The sequence below is a fragment of the Malus sylvestris genome, chromosome 1 (genome assembly GCF_916048215.2).
Source record: "Malus sylvestris chromosome 1, drMalSylv7.2, whole genome shotgun sequence".
NCBI lineage: Eukaryota > Viridiplantae > Streptophyta > Magnoliopsida > Rosales > Rosaceae > Malus > Malus sylvestris.
The window spans coordinates 23,295,771-23,312,483 of record NC_062260.1 but is presented as its reverse complement, the minus strand read 5'-3'; the positions used below and the strand labels follow the sequence as shown (position 1 = coordinate 23,312,483).

General features: G+C 36.9%; 2 protein-coding genes and 1 long non-coding RNA gene across 4 annotated transcripts; 2 read left to right on the top strand and 1 right to left on the bottom strand.

Moving 5' to 3' along the window:
- The first annotated feature begins 3,595 nt into the window (after nucleotides 1–3,595).
- LOC126633569 (trans-resveratrol di-O-methyltransferase-like) lies at nucleotides 3,596–6,324 on the top strand. Of its 2 annotated transcripts, none has more exons than XM_050304271.1 (3): nucleotides 3,596–4,136; nucleotides 5,172–5,552; nucleotides 5,829–6,324. In XM_050304271.1, exons 1-3 carry the CDS (start codon nucleotides 3,732–3,734, stop codon nucleotides 6,153–6,155), a joined length of 1,113 nt encoding a protein of 370 aa, XP_050160228.1. In that variant the 5' UTR covers nucleotides 3,596–3,731; the 3' UTR covers nucleotides 6,156–6,324. The 2 variants fall into 2 exon arrangements, with proteins under 2 accessions (XP_050160228.1, XP_050160212.1); XM_050304255.1 differs by having other exon boundaries at nucleotides 3,642–4,136; nucleotides 5,130–5,552.
- A 6,070-nt stretch (nucleotides 6,325–12,394) lies between these two features.
- Nucleotides 12,395–14,004, top strand: LOC126592205 (60S acidic ribosomal protein P0-like). The gene is made up of 3 exons (XM_050257954.1): nucleotides 12,395–12,685; nucleotides 12,768–12,836; nucleotides 13,384–14,004. The coding sequence occupies exons 1-3, from the start codon at nucleotides 12,611–12,613 to the stop codon at nucleotides 13,735–13,737; spliced, it is 498 nt and encodes a 165-aa protein (XP_050113911.1). The 5' UTR covers nucleotides 12,395–12,610; the 3' UTR covers nucleotides 13,738–14,004.
- An 844-nt stretch (nucleotides 14,005–14,848) lies between these two features.
- On the bottom strand, nucleotides 14,849–15,287 carry LOC126592441 (uncharacterized). Its single transcript, XR_007612651.1, has 2 exons — nucleotides 15,204–15,287; nucleotides 14,849–15,099 (listed from the first exon to the last, which is right to left on the bottom strand). It is a non-coding gene; the product is annotated as an uncharacterized LOC126592441 (long non-coding RNA).
- Nucleotides 15,288–16,713: the final 1,426 nt, after the last annotated feature.

The window sequence follows — 16,713 nt, the reverse complement described above, 5'->3', positions numbered from 1 at the left end:
ATATTAGAGTATGGGTTGTACATTTCATCACCCGGTTGGTGGCATGAAGGAAGGTACGGGTTGTACATTTCCTTACCTGGTTGGTGGCACGAAGATGAGTTTCTTCTTCACCTGGTTGGTGGCATGAGTGGCAAGTTGCCAAATTATATTAGAGTACGGGTTGTACATTTCATCATCAGGTTGGTGGCATGAAGGAGAGTATAGATTGTACATTTCATCACCTGGTTGGTGGCATGAAGATGAGTTCCTTCTTCACCTGGTTAGTGGCATGAGTGGCAAGTTGCCAAATGATATTAGAATACGGGTTGTACATTTCATCACCTGGTTGGTAGCATGAAGATGAGTTCCTTTTTCACATTTCATCACCTAGTTGGTGAAAATAAGGGTAAGGTGTCGAGGCACATTGTAGCAAGTGTCGAAGACACAAAGTATGTTGAACCCTTTCGAAGCACAGTTGGCTTATGTATGAATGTGTTGGAATGTATGATGTTTATGTTGATTGATATGAGTGATGCTTATTAATGTTTTGCTATGCATGAAGGGATCCATGCTTTTGATATGTGAACCATGTTGGTTGTAACACTTAGTATCACATACTTTGTATCAAAGTACACATGTTGAAGCTCTGAGTTGGAGTATAAGGGTAGGTCAGCGTAGACCAAGTCTTCCAGTGCTAGGAACGCAAAAGACTCAGAAGAAGTTGTCTGAATTCCTTTTTCTTTAAATATTTGCCGAATGGCTTGTGTGGCAAAAGATCTCAAGCGGCTGAGAGTCAAAACATTTGTAATGTGTATGCTTTCTTATAATAGCATTTCCTTCAATACCTAGTCCTCCACTTTGAAAGAGTGAGGCTTGGCCCCATAGTCATAATAGTCGACGGTACGTTCACCCCTGGTTGTCTTGATAAGAATTTTTATCCCCCTTGTGATAATGGGCTTACTGAGAGTAAAAATCATTCATCTTACCAAAAGACAGATACGTTTGGTGACTTAGCGAGTAGCTAAATGAGGCAGAAGATGATGCAATGGGTGTCTGAATGGCCAATATCTCCTCACTTGGTAGAACTTGACTTCCACTTCCCACTTGTTGATAGGGGTTAACCATATGGGGGTTCCCTTGGTATGTCCTTGCTTCGGCGGAGGCATGGTTGTAAGCCTGTGCCATCACCTCAGAGTAAGTCTTCCAAGTGTTAGCATTGATCATGTACTTGAAGAAACAATCACGTAAGCCTGCCGTGAAGGCCTTGAAGGCGGTCTTGTCATCTGCCTCAACGCAACGAGAATACTCATGGCTGAAGCGACCGACATACTCTCGTAGTGACTCGTCCAGCTTCTGGCGAACAATGTACAAGTCATTTGCAGAATGCAAGCGATCAGTCTGGAAGATGTGTTGAAAGACAAACAGTTTCCTCAGTTCCTCAAATGAGTCTACTGTTTCAAGTGGAAGACGGCAATACTAGTTTAGAGCTTCGCCAGATAGGGTGGAGGGGAAGAGAAGACATCGCTCTTCGTCGGTGTGCATCCGATATGCCATGGTGGACTCAAAAAGGTTAAGGTGTTCAATTGGGTCCTCCATTCCAGTATAGAGTTGTAAACCAAGCTTTTTTGTCTTCGCTTGAAATGGGGGTGTCAAGGATCCTTCTTGTGAAAGGGCCAGGCCTAGGTTGGTTCCAGTCAAGTATTTCAGCCTGACGTTCGGCCTTCAACTTGTTTACTTCCTTAAGGAGCTGTAGGACAAAGAGGTCCTGAGTGGAGTCATGTACCACTGGAATTTTCTTTCGTAAGTCTCCATCGCCTCTTGGAAGTAGGAAAGTTTGAGCAAGGGCATGTGGTTTTTTCTTGGACTCGCCGTACTGACTTCTACGGCGAGTCTGTCGGAATACCTCAGAGTCCCATGTACCTTCATGTTCCTCTGGGACCTTTCGTTCCTTCCCTAGATTGGCAGCTGGCCTGGATCGTAGGAGGGGACCGAGTTTTTCAGAAACCCTTGGGTCATTGATCTTCGAGCATATGTGGAGGGGATTCTCTCAATGTTGCTTTAGGAAGTCTCGGCAGTCACGATAAACGGCTTTTGATCCTTCCAACCCTTCTATAAGGAGGTGTCTTCCTCAACTTCTTCTACTTCGGGTCGAAGCATCTGGGTTGAGAGAAGTCTCATGTTGATCAATGTCTTGATGATTAGCTCGCTCCTTATCAGGGATACCCATGTCGAAGGGAGATGACCCTCCGTGTTAGGGGGGCACCCAGATGATGGTTGATGTCTACAGGGGCAACGAGCTCGCGTGTTTGAGTACGCCTAGTTTCGTGGAGCGTCTCAAAGAGTTTCTCATACTGCTCCTAGAGGACCTCATTCTTCATTGCTATCTTGTTGTTCTGAGCTTCTAGCTCTTCGACTTTAGCTTGAAGAACAACCCTATTTCTTTCCTTCTTTCGTTGTTTCGCACTAAGTGCAAGAAGGGTGTCATTCTATGTGATGTGGCTTCCTTCGCTCCCCATGTTGGAGATGGATGCCTGGTCAAAAAAGAGTGTACGAATGGTGGAAACTAGCTTGGCAAAGCTGAAGAGAGTGGGAATAAATGTCGTTCCCACAGACGGCGCCAAATGTTGATGCACAAAATCAGTGGGGACTTTGGTACAACAGAAAGTGTCAAGTTTGTGACCTTCGCTAGATTGCTCCGGTCACTAGTGTGGATAAGTATGTAAATGGATAGAGACAGGGAAGCAAACACAAGATGTACGTGGTTCACCCAGATTGGCTACGTCCACGGAGTAAAGGAGTTCTCATTAATTGTGAAGGGTTTACACAAGTACATAGGTTCAAGCTCTCCTTTAGTGAGTACTAGTGAATGATTTAGTACAAATGACATTCGGAAATATTGTGGGAGAATGATCTTCTTTTATAGAAGAGAGTTTCTAGCTTTGTTCTGACATTGACACGTGTCGTGTTATGATTGGCTTCCGATGTCGACACGTGTCGCGCTATGATTGGCTTCTGATATCAACACGTGTCGCGCTGTGATTGGCCTCCTATTTGGAGGGAAACTCTTCTGGGTCCTTGACGGTATAACGTTGACCGGTGCTCGGTAGTTTCGAAATTGGTCGATTATGGTACAAACATTCTTAATTGGCTAACCTAGACAAACATGAGAACTAAATTAGCCAAATTGAAAACACGGGGACTAAATTAGCCATATGGCTATGACACATGGACCATTTTGACATTTAAGCCTTTTCTAAATTAGTGAAAAGATAAATTTACATATTGAATGGAGTTTGTGAGGATAGTTTAGGTAATACATTTGAATTTAAAGACATATTGATAGTTTAATTTAAAATAATATGATTTAGAGAGTAAGTTGTGTAGAAAGAAGTATACGGATTCACATAAAATTTCCCTATAATATATGACTTGAATCATAGTGATGTATGCAATCATTACAATTTAGATTGACAAAATCTTAGATAGCTTATGTTTGGCACGCTCAAAGTGTGAACAATTAGAAAGCACCTGATATGCTTTAAGTGTGCGTGAAAGATGAAACCTCGATAGGTAAGAGTGTCGAGTATATAATATGATTTTTCACTTCAATATTTGTATGTGGGCCCTGGGAAGTGCTATATATATCCCGATCCACATAACCCATGTATTCAAAACTAATATAGCAAGAGAATAATCAATCAAAATATATAATCTGGAAGCCACAGACTTACTACATAGAAATACACACACACATGGGTTTGAGTGATGGTGAAGTGGGTTCTACTAGCCATGAGCTTCTTGAAGCTCAAGCTCAGATTTGGAACCACATGTTCCAGTTCATAAACTCCATGGCACTCAAATGTGCAGCTCAACTGGGCATCCCAGACGTGATTCACAACCACGGCCAACCCATCTCTCTTTCCGAGCTCATCGCTGCGCTCAATGTCCACCCTTCAAGAGCTCATTTCGTCTCACGCCTGATGCGCATCCTCGTCCACTCCGATTTCTTTGCACAACATCATCATGTTCATCATGATTGTGACGATGTGGAGGAAGAAGAAGCTGTTGTATTGTATAGCCTAACACCAACATCTAGGCTTCTTCTCAAAGACGGGCCATCAAACACCACACCACTTATACTCATGATACTCGATCCGGTAGTGCATATTGAATTTGATATATATTATTTATAGGAAAAATTAGTAGCCAGTTCATATTTACGAATGTTCATTGACCGAAACCTTATTAGTTTTGAGATTATGATTGAAGTCACTAGCATTAATGAATTTACAAGTCAGTTACATAAATTTTAAAATAAAAATTAGTAGATGATTAGGGTTTAAAACATTTCCAAAAAAAAAAAAAATTAGAATAAGTTTATACCCATTAATTGTTTTTTTATAAAAAGGATTTTTTTTTTTTTTCAAAATTTTAATCTTAAATGTACCCATTTATATAATTTTTGCAATTTTCTCTAATCTTAAATGTACCAATTCTTAAATATACAATTTGCTACATGTAAAATGTACCATTTTCTAATATAAAATGTACACTTATCTATATATATAATTCATTCATTTTTTTTTAAATCCATTTTTAAACTTATATGGGTACATTCTATTTCATTGATTTGAGAATGTATCAATGTCAAGTAAGAAATTTAATAATGTTACTAAGCCTCATATCTTTCTTCTTCTTTTTTTTTTTTTTTTTTTGTTTAGTTTTGAAAAATGTATTCATGTTTTGGTACAATAATTTTTTGGTAATTTTAATGAATCTACCCATGTCTTTATGTATACAATTTATTATTTATTCTTTTGATATTTTTAATCCCACAAAATATGGGTTTTATTTAAAATCTCACTAATATAACCAACTACAAATTTCAATTTTTAATTTAAAAATGTAATAACCTACATAGAACCACACCATTACATTAATGTTAGTAACTTCGATAAAAAACTGAAAACCTACAAGGTTTCAGTCAAAGAACGTTGATAACTAGAGACCGTATCTTTATATATACATCATAAGTCTTGGGATTTAATGACAATGAATATTAGGATTACTAGGAAAGCAAGAAAAACTAATTTAAATTTAGTTACAATACTTATGGAACAAGGAATCCTAACTAGGTTCTACTCTACCAGGTCCTGACAACCCCATTTCACTTGATGGGAGCTTGGTTGCAGATGAACGGTGGTGATGATCCAGCTACTATATGTACACCATTTGAAATGGAAAATGGAATGCCCTTTTGGGATTTGGCCGCTCAGGAACCAAGGTTCGGTAACTTGTTTGATGAAGCAATGGAGGCTGACTCCAAGCTTCTCGGAAGGGAGGTGGTGAAAGAGTGTGGAGGAGTTTTTGAGGGCTTGAAATCCCTGGTGGATGTTGGAGGAGGAACAGGAACCATGGCCAAGGCCATTGCCAATGCATTCCCCAGCATCAACTGCATTGTGTTTGACCAACCACATGTGGTGGCTGACTTGCAAGGAACCACCCATAATTTGGGTTTTGTGGGGGGAGACATGTTTGTAGAAATACCCCCAGCAAATGCAATTTTGCTCAAGGTACGTAATATATAACACTCAATTATTTGTTGTTTCTTAGTTAATTTCGTAATTAATAACCTTTTTGTTAGTAAAAACATCTCCCACCTCTATTAAAGAAAGTATGAACAAGTGTATTTAAATGGGATTATTGATACGTAAAAGGTGCCGACAAGCAAGTATATACATTGTTGATGTAGTTGTGTGCACATATCCTCGTTTTATTTATAGATTAATTGTGGAAATATTGTGACTAATTGGGTAATGTATGAAATTAATTAATAATCTATATCTCAGTGGATTTTGCATGATTGGAGCGATGAAGAAAGCGTGAAGATATTGAAGAAGTGTAGAGAAGCAATACTTCTGAGCAAAAACGATGAAGGGAATAAGAAGATTATCATCATAGACATAGTTGTGGGACATGTCGATAACAAGGAGAAGATGGTGGATAAGAAATCAATTGAAACCCAACTGATGTTTGATGTGCTGATGATGTCTGCCTTCACTGGCAAAGAGCGTAGCGAATCAGAATGGAAAACGATCTTTTTGGCTGCTGGTTTCACTCACTATAATATGACTCATATGTTCGGTTTCAGGTCTCTTATTGAACTTTACCCTTGAAAGTAAATCTTCCTACTAGTATTGTATCAATAAAATTATGTGGACACACGCTGTAGCGAATATAGGTGGCCCTACTATTATATTCCATATGTACTAGAATAAAGAGTGCCAACGAGTGTCAGTTTATGTGACAAATAAATAATAAGTAAAGTGTGTTTGTATAAATGCATTGCTTTTGAATTCTCCATTTCCTTCTTCCTTATGCTCTCGGCTTCTCTCCCTCTCTGTATGTGTGTGTGTGTTGTGCAGGGAGGTTCTCCTTAATTGGTGCCACATATCCTTTTTATATTTTATCTTCTTTTCTTCCTTTTGTCTCTCGCAACAAGGAGATAATTCCCAATCGTTGATGGAAACAAAAGAGCAGCACTGCTCCTAAAAATATGGGCCAACTAATCGACACCAATTAAACCAATTCGCACCACTTGACTGGGAATGCAGTAGCCCAATTAGATTAGGAAAACATTTATCAACTTAGGGCAACTTAGGGCAACCGAGAAAGCTTCGCATCTTTACCAAAAAAAGAGAAAGCTTCACATCAGAATCCTTACCCTTACCTCGTTGAAAGGTCAACAACCCTAACCCAACAGGGTAAATAAATAAAACCAACCACATTAGGAAATCCGAGTTGGGAGAGCCGCGAAGCCAAACAGACTTGCACTAAGCCAAATAATTCAAATTCTGAACCGATCCGCACAGCTCATACAGTCCAACTTGGATAACTCTTTGGGTTTCTCATATTTTCGCCCTAAAATTCATGTTTTGTTCTCAAATTATTAAACCCAACTAAATTATGACTAAAAATTAAGTAAAGGAGATACAAAATATATGTAAAATATCAACCTAACAATATGCCAATTGGTTTTGTAATTAGGATCGAAGAAGTTAATTGCTTTTTTCTTTTAATGGTTCTATTAATTGTCCAGCAAGGCACTATGTTTAATCATATATTCTGATTATGAAGAACACAATTCATGAGTCCACTGATCTTGATGCAACAAAATTCTGTTCCATTTTACTTTTGTGTTCCGCACGATTTATCAAGTTGCACTTGAATGTGTGGAGCTAAACATTTGGTCTTTTTGTTTTATGGAAGTTTGTGCGACAACATCTTTTAAGCTTCCACATGAATCACATGTATATAAATAGTATTGTCTATCATATATATTTAGAACTTTCCACATGTTTTATAATGTTTTAAACCTCGCATCATCACACGGACGCCCTCGTTAGTAAAACATATATCAGAATGATAGATAATGATAAGTCACCACATTAAACTTTAATAATAAAGTAATAATCGATTTTAACATGTTTAGTGTTAAACTTTAATGATAAAGTAATAATCGATTTTAACATGTTTAGTGTTAAGTATGACCACTGTTTAGAGACTAATCGAACCAATATTGTCTTCACATCAAAGATAAGTGTGTGGCGTAAGTGTCCAATATTTTACATGTGGAAAAATTGCATGTTTTACAAGTAGCAAACCCATCCCTTTTTTTTTTTTTTGTAATTTATTATTGTTAAGGGGAGGGGGATAATTTTCTTGTTTGCATGTCCTACAAGTAGCAAACCCATCATAGATTTGTTTTTTTAAAAGGAGGAGAGAGTTTGAAATTATTACAATAATTTAAAATGAAGAGTTCGAACTATCACATATGTATAGAAATTCAACACCCTGCCCATATAGCCGGTTGCAACTGCATGTTTCTATTGCTTGCGTGGTCTGCACTAGCTACAATTGGAAATCTTTAGGGGATATGATAACATTATTCAAATCTGACTTATTAGCCACTTTATTACCAAATAAAGATGGATGAAAGATTCATGTAACCCATGCAATAATTGACATGTTGCCCCCGAGCCAATAGTTGATACGTTTGGTTAATTGTAAACCTCTTCTTATCCATCATTCAACTCACCTTCATCACTGGATTAACCCGAGTGGTTGGCACTACGTATATGTATTAATTTATAAGGAGGTATTTTCCAATTTCCTCCCAAACTTGTAAGGAGTTGCTAATTTTTTTTCCATGAATTTTAATTTTAACCGATTATCTCCTCAACTTTTTTTTATTAGCCAATTTCCCCTGGTGTTAAATTTTGGAATTCTCTTAATTTTCTATCAATTTGGGTCACATTGTAGATCTTTGAGGGCAATAAAGTAGTTTTATCCCTATATGGACAACAAACTTTTTTTTGTTCTTTCGCTAGTTAGCTCCGACACTTTCTGTTTGAATTAGTCATGGGAGTCCAATGTAGCTACAAAGTATTGGCTAAGCGCCCAATTTTCTAAAACACAATTATCATTTTTACTTCATACAATTGCCATGTGTTGTTCGGGTGACCAAAATGGATGGAAATTAAATTGGATGAAAATTTCAAAATAACGCCAGAGGGAAAAATGGCAACTCTATACAATGTTGAGGGGAGGAAATCGACAAATAGGTCATTTATAAAAGGTTACTATATTCCTAGGTATAATATATTACTTGAAGAGATATGCTTAGGAGACTTTCTGCTATTTCACAGTTTAACATCGATTCCTGTACCAACATTATAAAATATTGTGCTGAAAATATGAGTAGCAGAGAGTCCATAAAGATTTCTACTTTGAGAGTCTCCTTAACATTTTTTATTACTTGAATCATTGTGATGCATGCAATCATTACAATAGATTGATAAAATCTTAGATATAATAGATTATATTTGGCATGCTCAACGTGTGTACTGAAAAGTCTTTATCAAAATATTTTTTTTATATAAGATACTTAGCAGAAAGGAGGCAAATTGTCTGCCCTCCTGTTATGGTACCATTCTCATCCCCTTCTATTTTTGCAGTCACGGTTAGGTCATGTCAACATTTTATATTTATTTTTTTTATAGAGATAATAAGACAAAAAACAATAGGAATATAAAATGTTGACATGGCTTAACCGTGACCTCACAAATAGAAGAAGATGGGAAGGGCACCATAACAGGAGGGCAGACAATCTGTCTCCTAGCAGAAATTGGTGATGCAAAATCTTAAAAGATAAGAGCTAATTCATTGGAATTCAAAAGAGTACTAAATTTACAATATTTTTATAAAATTTAATTCATGAAAAGTTTAAAATTATTATAAAAAAAAAAGAGACATTGAATGCATGCGATGACATTAAATAGAGTATAAAGACTAAAATCAATTTTTAATCTTGTGTAAGACAAGACAATATTAAAAATTAATTTTAGTCAAAGCTCACTTTCTCACTCTTAGCGTAGATACCATCGTTTGTTTTTTTAAAAAAAAATTCTTGTATAAGACATTTTTTGTCATGCCTCAATCCCGACATATGTCCAGGATCGACACGTGATGTCACCAATTACATGTATATCTAACATAGCCCGCATCCGGGATATGTACAAAGCACAACTCACGATCCAACTACGTAGTAATTTTTTGTACACTTTATGGATGCATCTAACCTCGTTGCTAGACTGCCTACGTACCCTAAATAGGGATCAAGTCATTCGTAGTTCATCATTCATCAAACTCTAACCTTTTCATAAAATACTTTTAGAATAAAACATAAAGTACCACACTACATATCAACCATAAGCCAAACAATAATTATCATCTTGCCATGCACACAGGTATACCATTCACACATATATGCTTTCCAACATCATTCCACAATCACATTAATCAATAACACATACCATACACCGAAATGCAAGGCTAGAGCGACACAGTTCGGTCGAAGCCTACATCTATAAAGCTTAAATCAAATCCAAGGAACCAATAAGTCAAATGATGTGATTTCAGACCACTCAACGAACTCCATCAACATCGGGGTTCTAGACCACTCAACGGAACCAAGACACAAAAGGGGATTCCGGACCACTCAACGGAATCCAAACCAGGATACAATTCCGAACCACTCAATGGAGTCATGGAGTAGAAGGGATTCCAGACCTCTCAATGGAATCCGAGTGGATACGATTCCGGACCACTCAACGGACTCGCGAAGTACAATGCATATCGAACCACTTAATGAAATCCAAGCTGAATACAATTCTAGACCACTCAACGAAATCCAGATGGAGCAGGGAACCGAACCACTATACGGAACCCCATCGAAAATCCAGTTCTCGATCACTCAACGAAACCAAGCGGAAGTCCAAGGAATATAACAACGACTCTAAGAAACAATACAAGAACCAAGTACTCAATTTAGAAGGCTGAACGAAATGAAACAAAACGCAAGTACTAAGTTTAGAACGGATCAACAAAGCAAGATATGAAACGATATCGAAGCAATGAATCCCCATGACAGTGGGTTAATAGTCCACTACTAGCCCTCACATTTCATCACATCATACCAATCATACTAATCAAACCACATTCCATAAACATTTTTAATGCACAAATCAAAACATACTTAATAAACAAGTATAATATAATATGATGCCACTAGTACGCGAATCGAGTCACACGTCAATCGAGGAGACACGTCATCACGATGAGCCCATCAAGCTCCATGAAATCTCAACTGCACTCTAAGATAACCGACACTCTAGAAGAACTCGGGCTAGTTGACTAAAAAGCCAACCTTTGATCAAGGTCGAGAGTAGGGTCCACAACCTTAGAAATCTAAATTGGAAGATCCGCCAATCAGATTTATGATCCGTAGCTTCCAAAATTCCACATTATGCTTCTAGAACAACATACTAAAATTTCATTATGATTCAACGGTTAGATCTCCACCAATAATAAATTCAAATGGCGGTCAAAGTTTGATTTACAAACTTAGAAATCCACTTTGGAAAGATCCGCACATTGGATTCCCGATCTACCAATTCATAATGTTCTCAAATATTACATACTATTACATATTAAAGTTTGGTGCTGATCCAACGGTCGGATCGTCAATTCATATGATAATCAAGTGAAGGCCAACTAGGGGGTCAATTAGGAAACTATGTTAAAACATCGAAATTTCACTAAACAGATGTCAAATATGGAATTGGGGCATCAAAATTAGCCTAGGATGGTCCGATGAGTTCTCAGCCCACGCGCCGCAGCCACGCTCCGCTGCCCACGGTGACCGGCCGTCCTGACTCGCCGGAAAATTCAACTAATTCCAAAATTTACCAAATTTTACCAAATTAAGATCTTAATGAGTGGAGCAAGTTTCATACTTGTGACTAAAGCCAATTTGGCCGGGAAAAGCCTCAAATCGCTATGAACCTGCCAGAAACCCTAGAAATTGGTGGCTTTGATTCGACTTCTCCGGTGTTCCGCCGCCTCCAAGGTTGTTTGGACTTTGTTCCTAGCCTCAAGGAGAGTCTAATGGTGGTAGAGATCGATGTGCTTGCATTCGGAAATGGCCGATCACGGGCGTGGTCCGTTGCACCCACTGGTGAGATTCTTCGTGATTCCGAGCCCAATTTCTTCGAATTTGGGGTGGAAATGGTAAGGAGACGGTCGTGGAGTACTTCCTAGGTGGTGGGTCAGCTTCAAACGCCAAAATTTGGCCGAAGGAACCAACGGGTTCCATTGTTTCTGACCGGGTTAGGTCGCAAGGGGAAATGGGCGGAATTATTCGGTGCCTTCCCCTCCCCCTCTCTCCTTCCTTCCCCTCATTTCTCCCTCTTTCCTCTCTTCTCTTCTGTCCATCTCTCTCCTTTCTCTCCTCCACTCTTCATCATAATTGTCCACGTGGCTCAATCTAATTGCTCCAGAAAATTTGGAGCCTTTTAGAGTGAAGGTTAAATTTACTAAAATGCCCCCAACTTTAAACGTTAATAACTCCTTCGTTATAGCTCCAAATTACATTCAGTTTACGCTCACGTGCTTGTATCGACGAGTAATATCCAAATACATAAAGAAATATGGAAAAATACATACGCATCAAATATGTCCTCAAAAATTTCGTTTAGTCCATTAAGGGTGTTTTCGTCCCTTTACTAAAAAAATTATGCACCGCAAATATAGACGGGTTGAAATTAATAATACAAAAATACGTAATTTTAAATAGTGAAATCCGGGGATGGGATTTCACATTTTTCTAAACTTCATCTTATTTAAGGATTAAAATATAGTTTTCTAACTATTTATCTTAGGGAGCCTTAATGGAAATGGATTGGATCCATAATATTTTAACTAAAGACCACCCTATAGTTTTCTTTAACCAAAAACACCTCAAAATTAATCATAAGATAGGGCTCCAAATTCGACATGAGTTGGATTACGGGGCTCAACATAGACAAAAATAAGTTTCCAAAAGTACCTTAACAGAAGAAAACCCTCCAAGGTCGACAAGAAGATCGCCTACGACTCCAAGCTTTGCTCCCTTCTCGCCGAGTATGGCTAGGTCCTCATTGTCGCCGCCGACAACGTCGGCTCCAAGCAGCTCCAGAACATTCGCAAAGGGCTGCGCGGAGACTCCGTCGTTCTGAACAGGAAAAACACGATGATGAAAATGCCTGTCAGGATCCATGCGGAGAAGACGGGCAACAATGCCTACCTCAACTCGTCCCCCTCTGTGGTCCATTCTTTGGCTCCATTTGTGGTTGCTGATTTGTTTGTATTCGTTGGTTTTTTGATTTGTTGTTGTTTTTGGGATTTAGGCAAACGTCGGTCAGATTTTCACAAAGGGTGATTTGAAGGAAGTCAGCGAAGAGGTTGGCAAGTACAAGGTAACCGAATTCGATTTCCTTTTTTGTTGTTCGAATTCATGATATTATCAATTTTAATGCATTTTAGTTGTTGTAGTGATGTAAGATGCTTATTGTGTTATAGGAAACTATAATCTGTAAGTGTTTTTTGCGTAGATTTCAAATTGGTATGAAATTTAAACCCAATTTGTTGAATTATCCGTAAGAGTAAAATTATGAAGGTTCTGCTGTTTTTGAATGTGAGTAATCTAGAGTTACTGCTTCTCTAGTATACCTTAGCAGGAGGCATCTTTTATCGACTTGGATGATTATTTATCGAGTTTTCATATTTTATATGGGTTTAGTTTGCCTCATGATAATTTTAGTAAGTTTTCCAATCTATCCCATTTTGTTTTTGTGTTTTACTATATCAATCTAATTCTTAGGAGTATTTTATTTTGAATTGAATAGGCTAGAGCCCATGCTCGTGTTGGTTTGGTTGCTCCAATTGATGTGGTGGTTCCTCCTGGTAACACTGGTCTTGACCCATCTCAGACCTCTTTTTGACTTGGTATGTTTCACATTTCAGGTGCTCAACATCCCCACCAAGATCAACAAGGGTACTGTTGAAATCATTACCCTTGTTGAACTTATCAAGAAGGGAGATAAGGTTGGCTCTTCTGAGGTTGTCCTCCTTGCCAAGCTTGGAATCAGGCCATTCTCATATGGTTTTGTTGTCCAGATGGTGTATGACAATGGTTCCGTCTTCAGCCCAAATGTGCTTGATCTGACTGAGGATGATCTCATGGAGAAGTTTGCTTCTGGTGTCTCGATGGTCACTTCATTGGCGTTAGCCATCTCATACCCCACCTTGGCAGCTGCACCACACATGTTCCTCAATGCCTACAAGAACGTGTTGGTAATTTCTATTACCATCGATTAGAAAGGGTTGTTTCGATATTTAACAATGGCAGTAAGCTACCATGAGATATCCATCCACAAAGACATAAACCTCTTGTATAATTATAGCAAATAGTATACACAATCATGTATGAATTATAACTTTCACCATATCTTTTTTCTTTCTTCTACTATAGATATTGAGGGACGGGTTGTTACAGTGGGTAATTTTGCTGTAGTTTTAGAAATAATGTGAGTAATTTTACTGTAGTTTCATAAATAATGTGGTAATTTGCTATAGTTTCATAAATAGTGTGGTAATTTTGATGTAATTTCATAAATAGTGTGGTAATTTGTTGAAGTTTTAAAAATAATGTGAGAAATTTTGTTGTAGTTTCATAAATAGTGTGGTAATTTTGTTGTAGTTTCATAAATAATGTCGTAATTTTGTTGTAATTTCAAAAATAGTGTGGGTAAAGTTTCAGAAATAGTGTGAGTAATTTTGTTGTAGTTTCATAAATAGGGTGGTAACTTTGCTGTAGTTTCATAAATAATGTGGGTAAAGTTTCAGAAATAGTATGAGTAATTTTGTTGTAGTTTCATAAATAATGTGGTAATTTTGATGTAGTTTCATAAATAATGTGGTAATTTGTTGTAGTTTCATAAATAGTGTGGTAATTTTGCTGTAGTTTCAGAAATAGTGTAGGTAAAGTTTCAGAAATAGTGTGAGTAATTTTGTTGTAGTTTCATAAATAATGTGGTGACTTTGCTGTAGTTTCATAAATAATGTAAGTAATTTTGCTATAGTTTCATAAATAGTGTGGTAATTTGTTGTAGTTTTAGAAATAATGTGAGTAATTTTGTTGTATTTTCATAAATAGTGTAGCAATTTTGCTATAGTTTCATAAATAGTGTGGTAATTTATTGTAGTTTTAGAAATAATGTGAGAATTTTGTTGTAGTTTCATAAATAGTGTGGTAATTTTGTTGTAGTTTCACATAGTCTGGATAAAGTTTCAAAAATAGTGTGAGTAATGTTGGTATAGTTTCTTAAATAATGTGGTAATTTGCTGTAATTTCAGAATTAATATGAGTAATTTTGCTATTGTTTCATAAATAGTGTGGTAATTTGCTATAGTTTCTCAAAAAGCCAAATAACACTAAACCACACGTTAATTTTTAACTTAGAAAACAAAACTCAGATATCCAAATTTAGTAACACCGCAAATTCTAAATCAGAAAACCCAATTCATGTTTATCACTGGAAACAAAACTCAGAGTACATAAGGCTTTCTAAGTTCAACAGCAACACACTCCTTGCAACCTCGAAGGCGTTCATCGCCTATAACCTATCTAATGTGCAGACTGCAGAGCCATCTTCACACAACAATTCTCTGATGCCTCCACTGAATTGCCAAAAAAAAAAAAAAAAAAAAAAAGGAGTTATGCAAATGAAAGCAACCATTGTCTTGTAAATAACGGACATCATGATTGGCTGCAATATGCTGACCAGAAACATTGTTTTGTAAAGTACCCAACCAACGGGGCACTATGAGGACGATTTGGTTCCAAGAAAGAGAAAAGTATGTTCATTAGCTGCAATCACAAAATAAGTATATGTCAAAACTAGACAAACTTTTATACATCAAATTCCTTATTCAAGATTAAAACTAGATGCAGCTTACTGTTCGATAAGTCCATAATTTGGAGTAAAAGCTTGAAGTTGCGGATGAGCTTCTCATGAGGACCTTCGACCTCGATGATCTTGGTGTGGACTTTGATCTTGACACTGTCGGGGATGTCCGTCGTCTTAGAGGATAGGATGGTCTCAGCCATCATCTAATTACTAAAAATTAATCACTTCCAAATGCAAATCCCAAATCCCAAATGCAATCTTGTAAGTTCAACTAGACTGCCCATCCTGACATTATTCAACTAGACTACCCATCCTGACATTATTCTGCCGTGATGACTACTGGAATATTTATGAAACTGGACCAAGAAAGAGACATTATTTATGAAATTGTACCACTTACTGTACACTGTTTACGAAAATAGATAAAGAACCAAACACTAATTATGAAACATGACAAAAAACTAGGCACTATATATGAAAGTGGACCAAGAGCTAGACCCTATTTATGAAACTATACCAAGAATGAGACACTATTTATGAAACTATGCCAACTACTATACACTATTTATGAAACAATACCCAATAACTAGGCACTATTTATGAAAGTAAATTATGAATTAGACACTATTTATGAATCTAGACCAATAAATAATGTTGTACCGTTCAATTTCATAAATAGTGTAATACCGTTTAGTTTCATAAATAGTGTAGTACCAGTCAGTTTCATAAAATAGTGTTCGGTTTCATAAATAGTATAGTACCATTCAATTTCATAAATAGTGTAGTACCGTTAACTTTCATAAATAGTATAGTTTTGCTCAATTTCATAAACAGTGTCTGTTATGGAGCATGAATCCTGCACGTTAGGTTCTTTTTAATAATTTTAAATCTATCTTCATTTCCCATGCCTTTCACTCGTAAGCAACCAAGGTATTAAATATCGGTAATATCGGAAATATCGGTAGTCCGAAAACACGAAAATATCAATGGAAATATCGGGATAATATCAATATCGATAAAAATTACATGGAAACCACGGAAATTGTAAGAAAAACTTGGAAATTTTTATTGAAACTTTGCAGGATGTTTATTTAGTCAATTATCTATTAGTTTATCACAAAAAATTGGAAGGAAATGCATTGCATGATGGATTTAACATTATCAAGTTGATTATATAGCGAGCTGACAAACATTGTGAGTGTAGAAAATATGTAGTAATTAATGAAAGAAGTCTAAACACACCATAATCATTTATATATAATGAATTAGTACAATATTTTACACTTTAGTACCACATAGAGTTCCTATGAGGTTCAAATTTTTCACTATCTTCATCATCTCTATGTGTAGAGTGAGTGTATTGTGAAGAGTAGTTATCAAATGA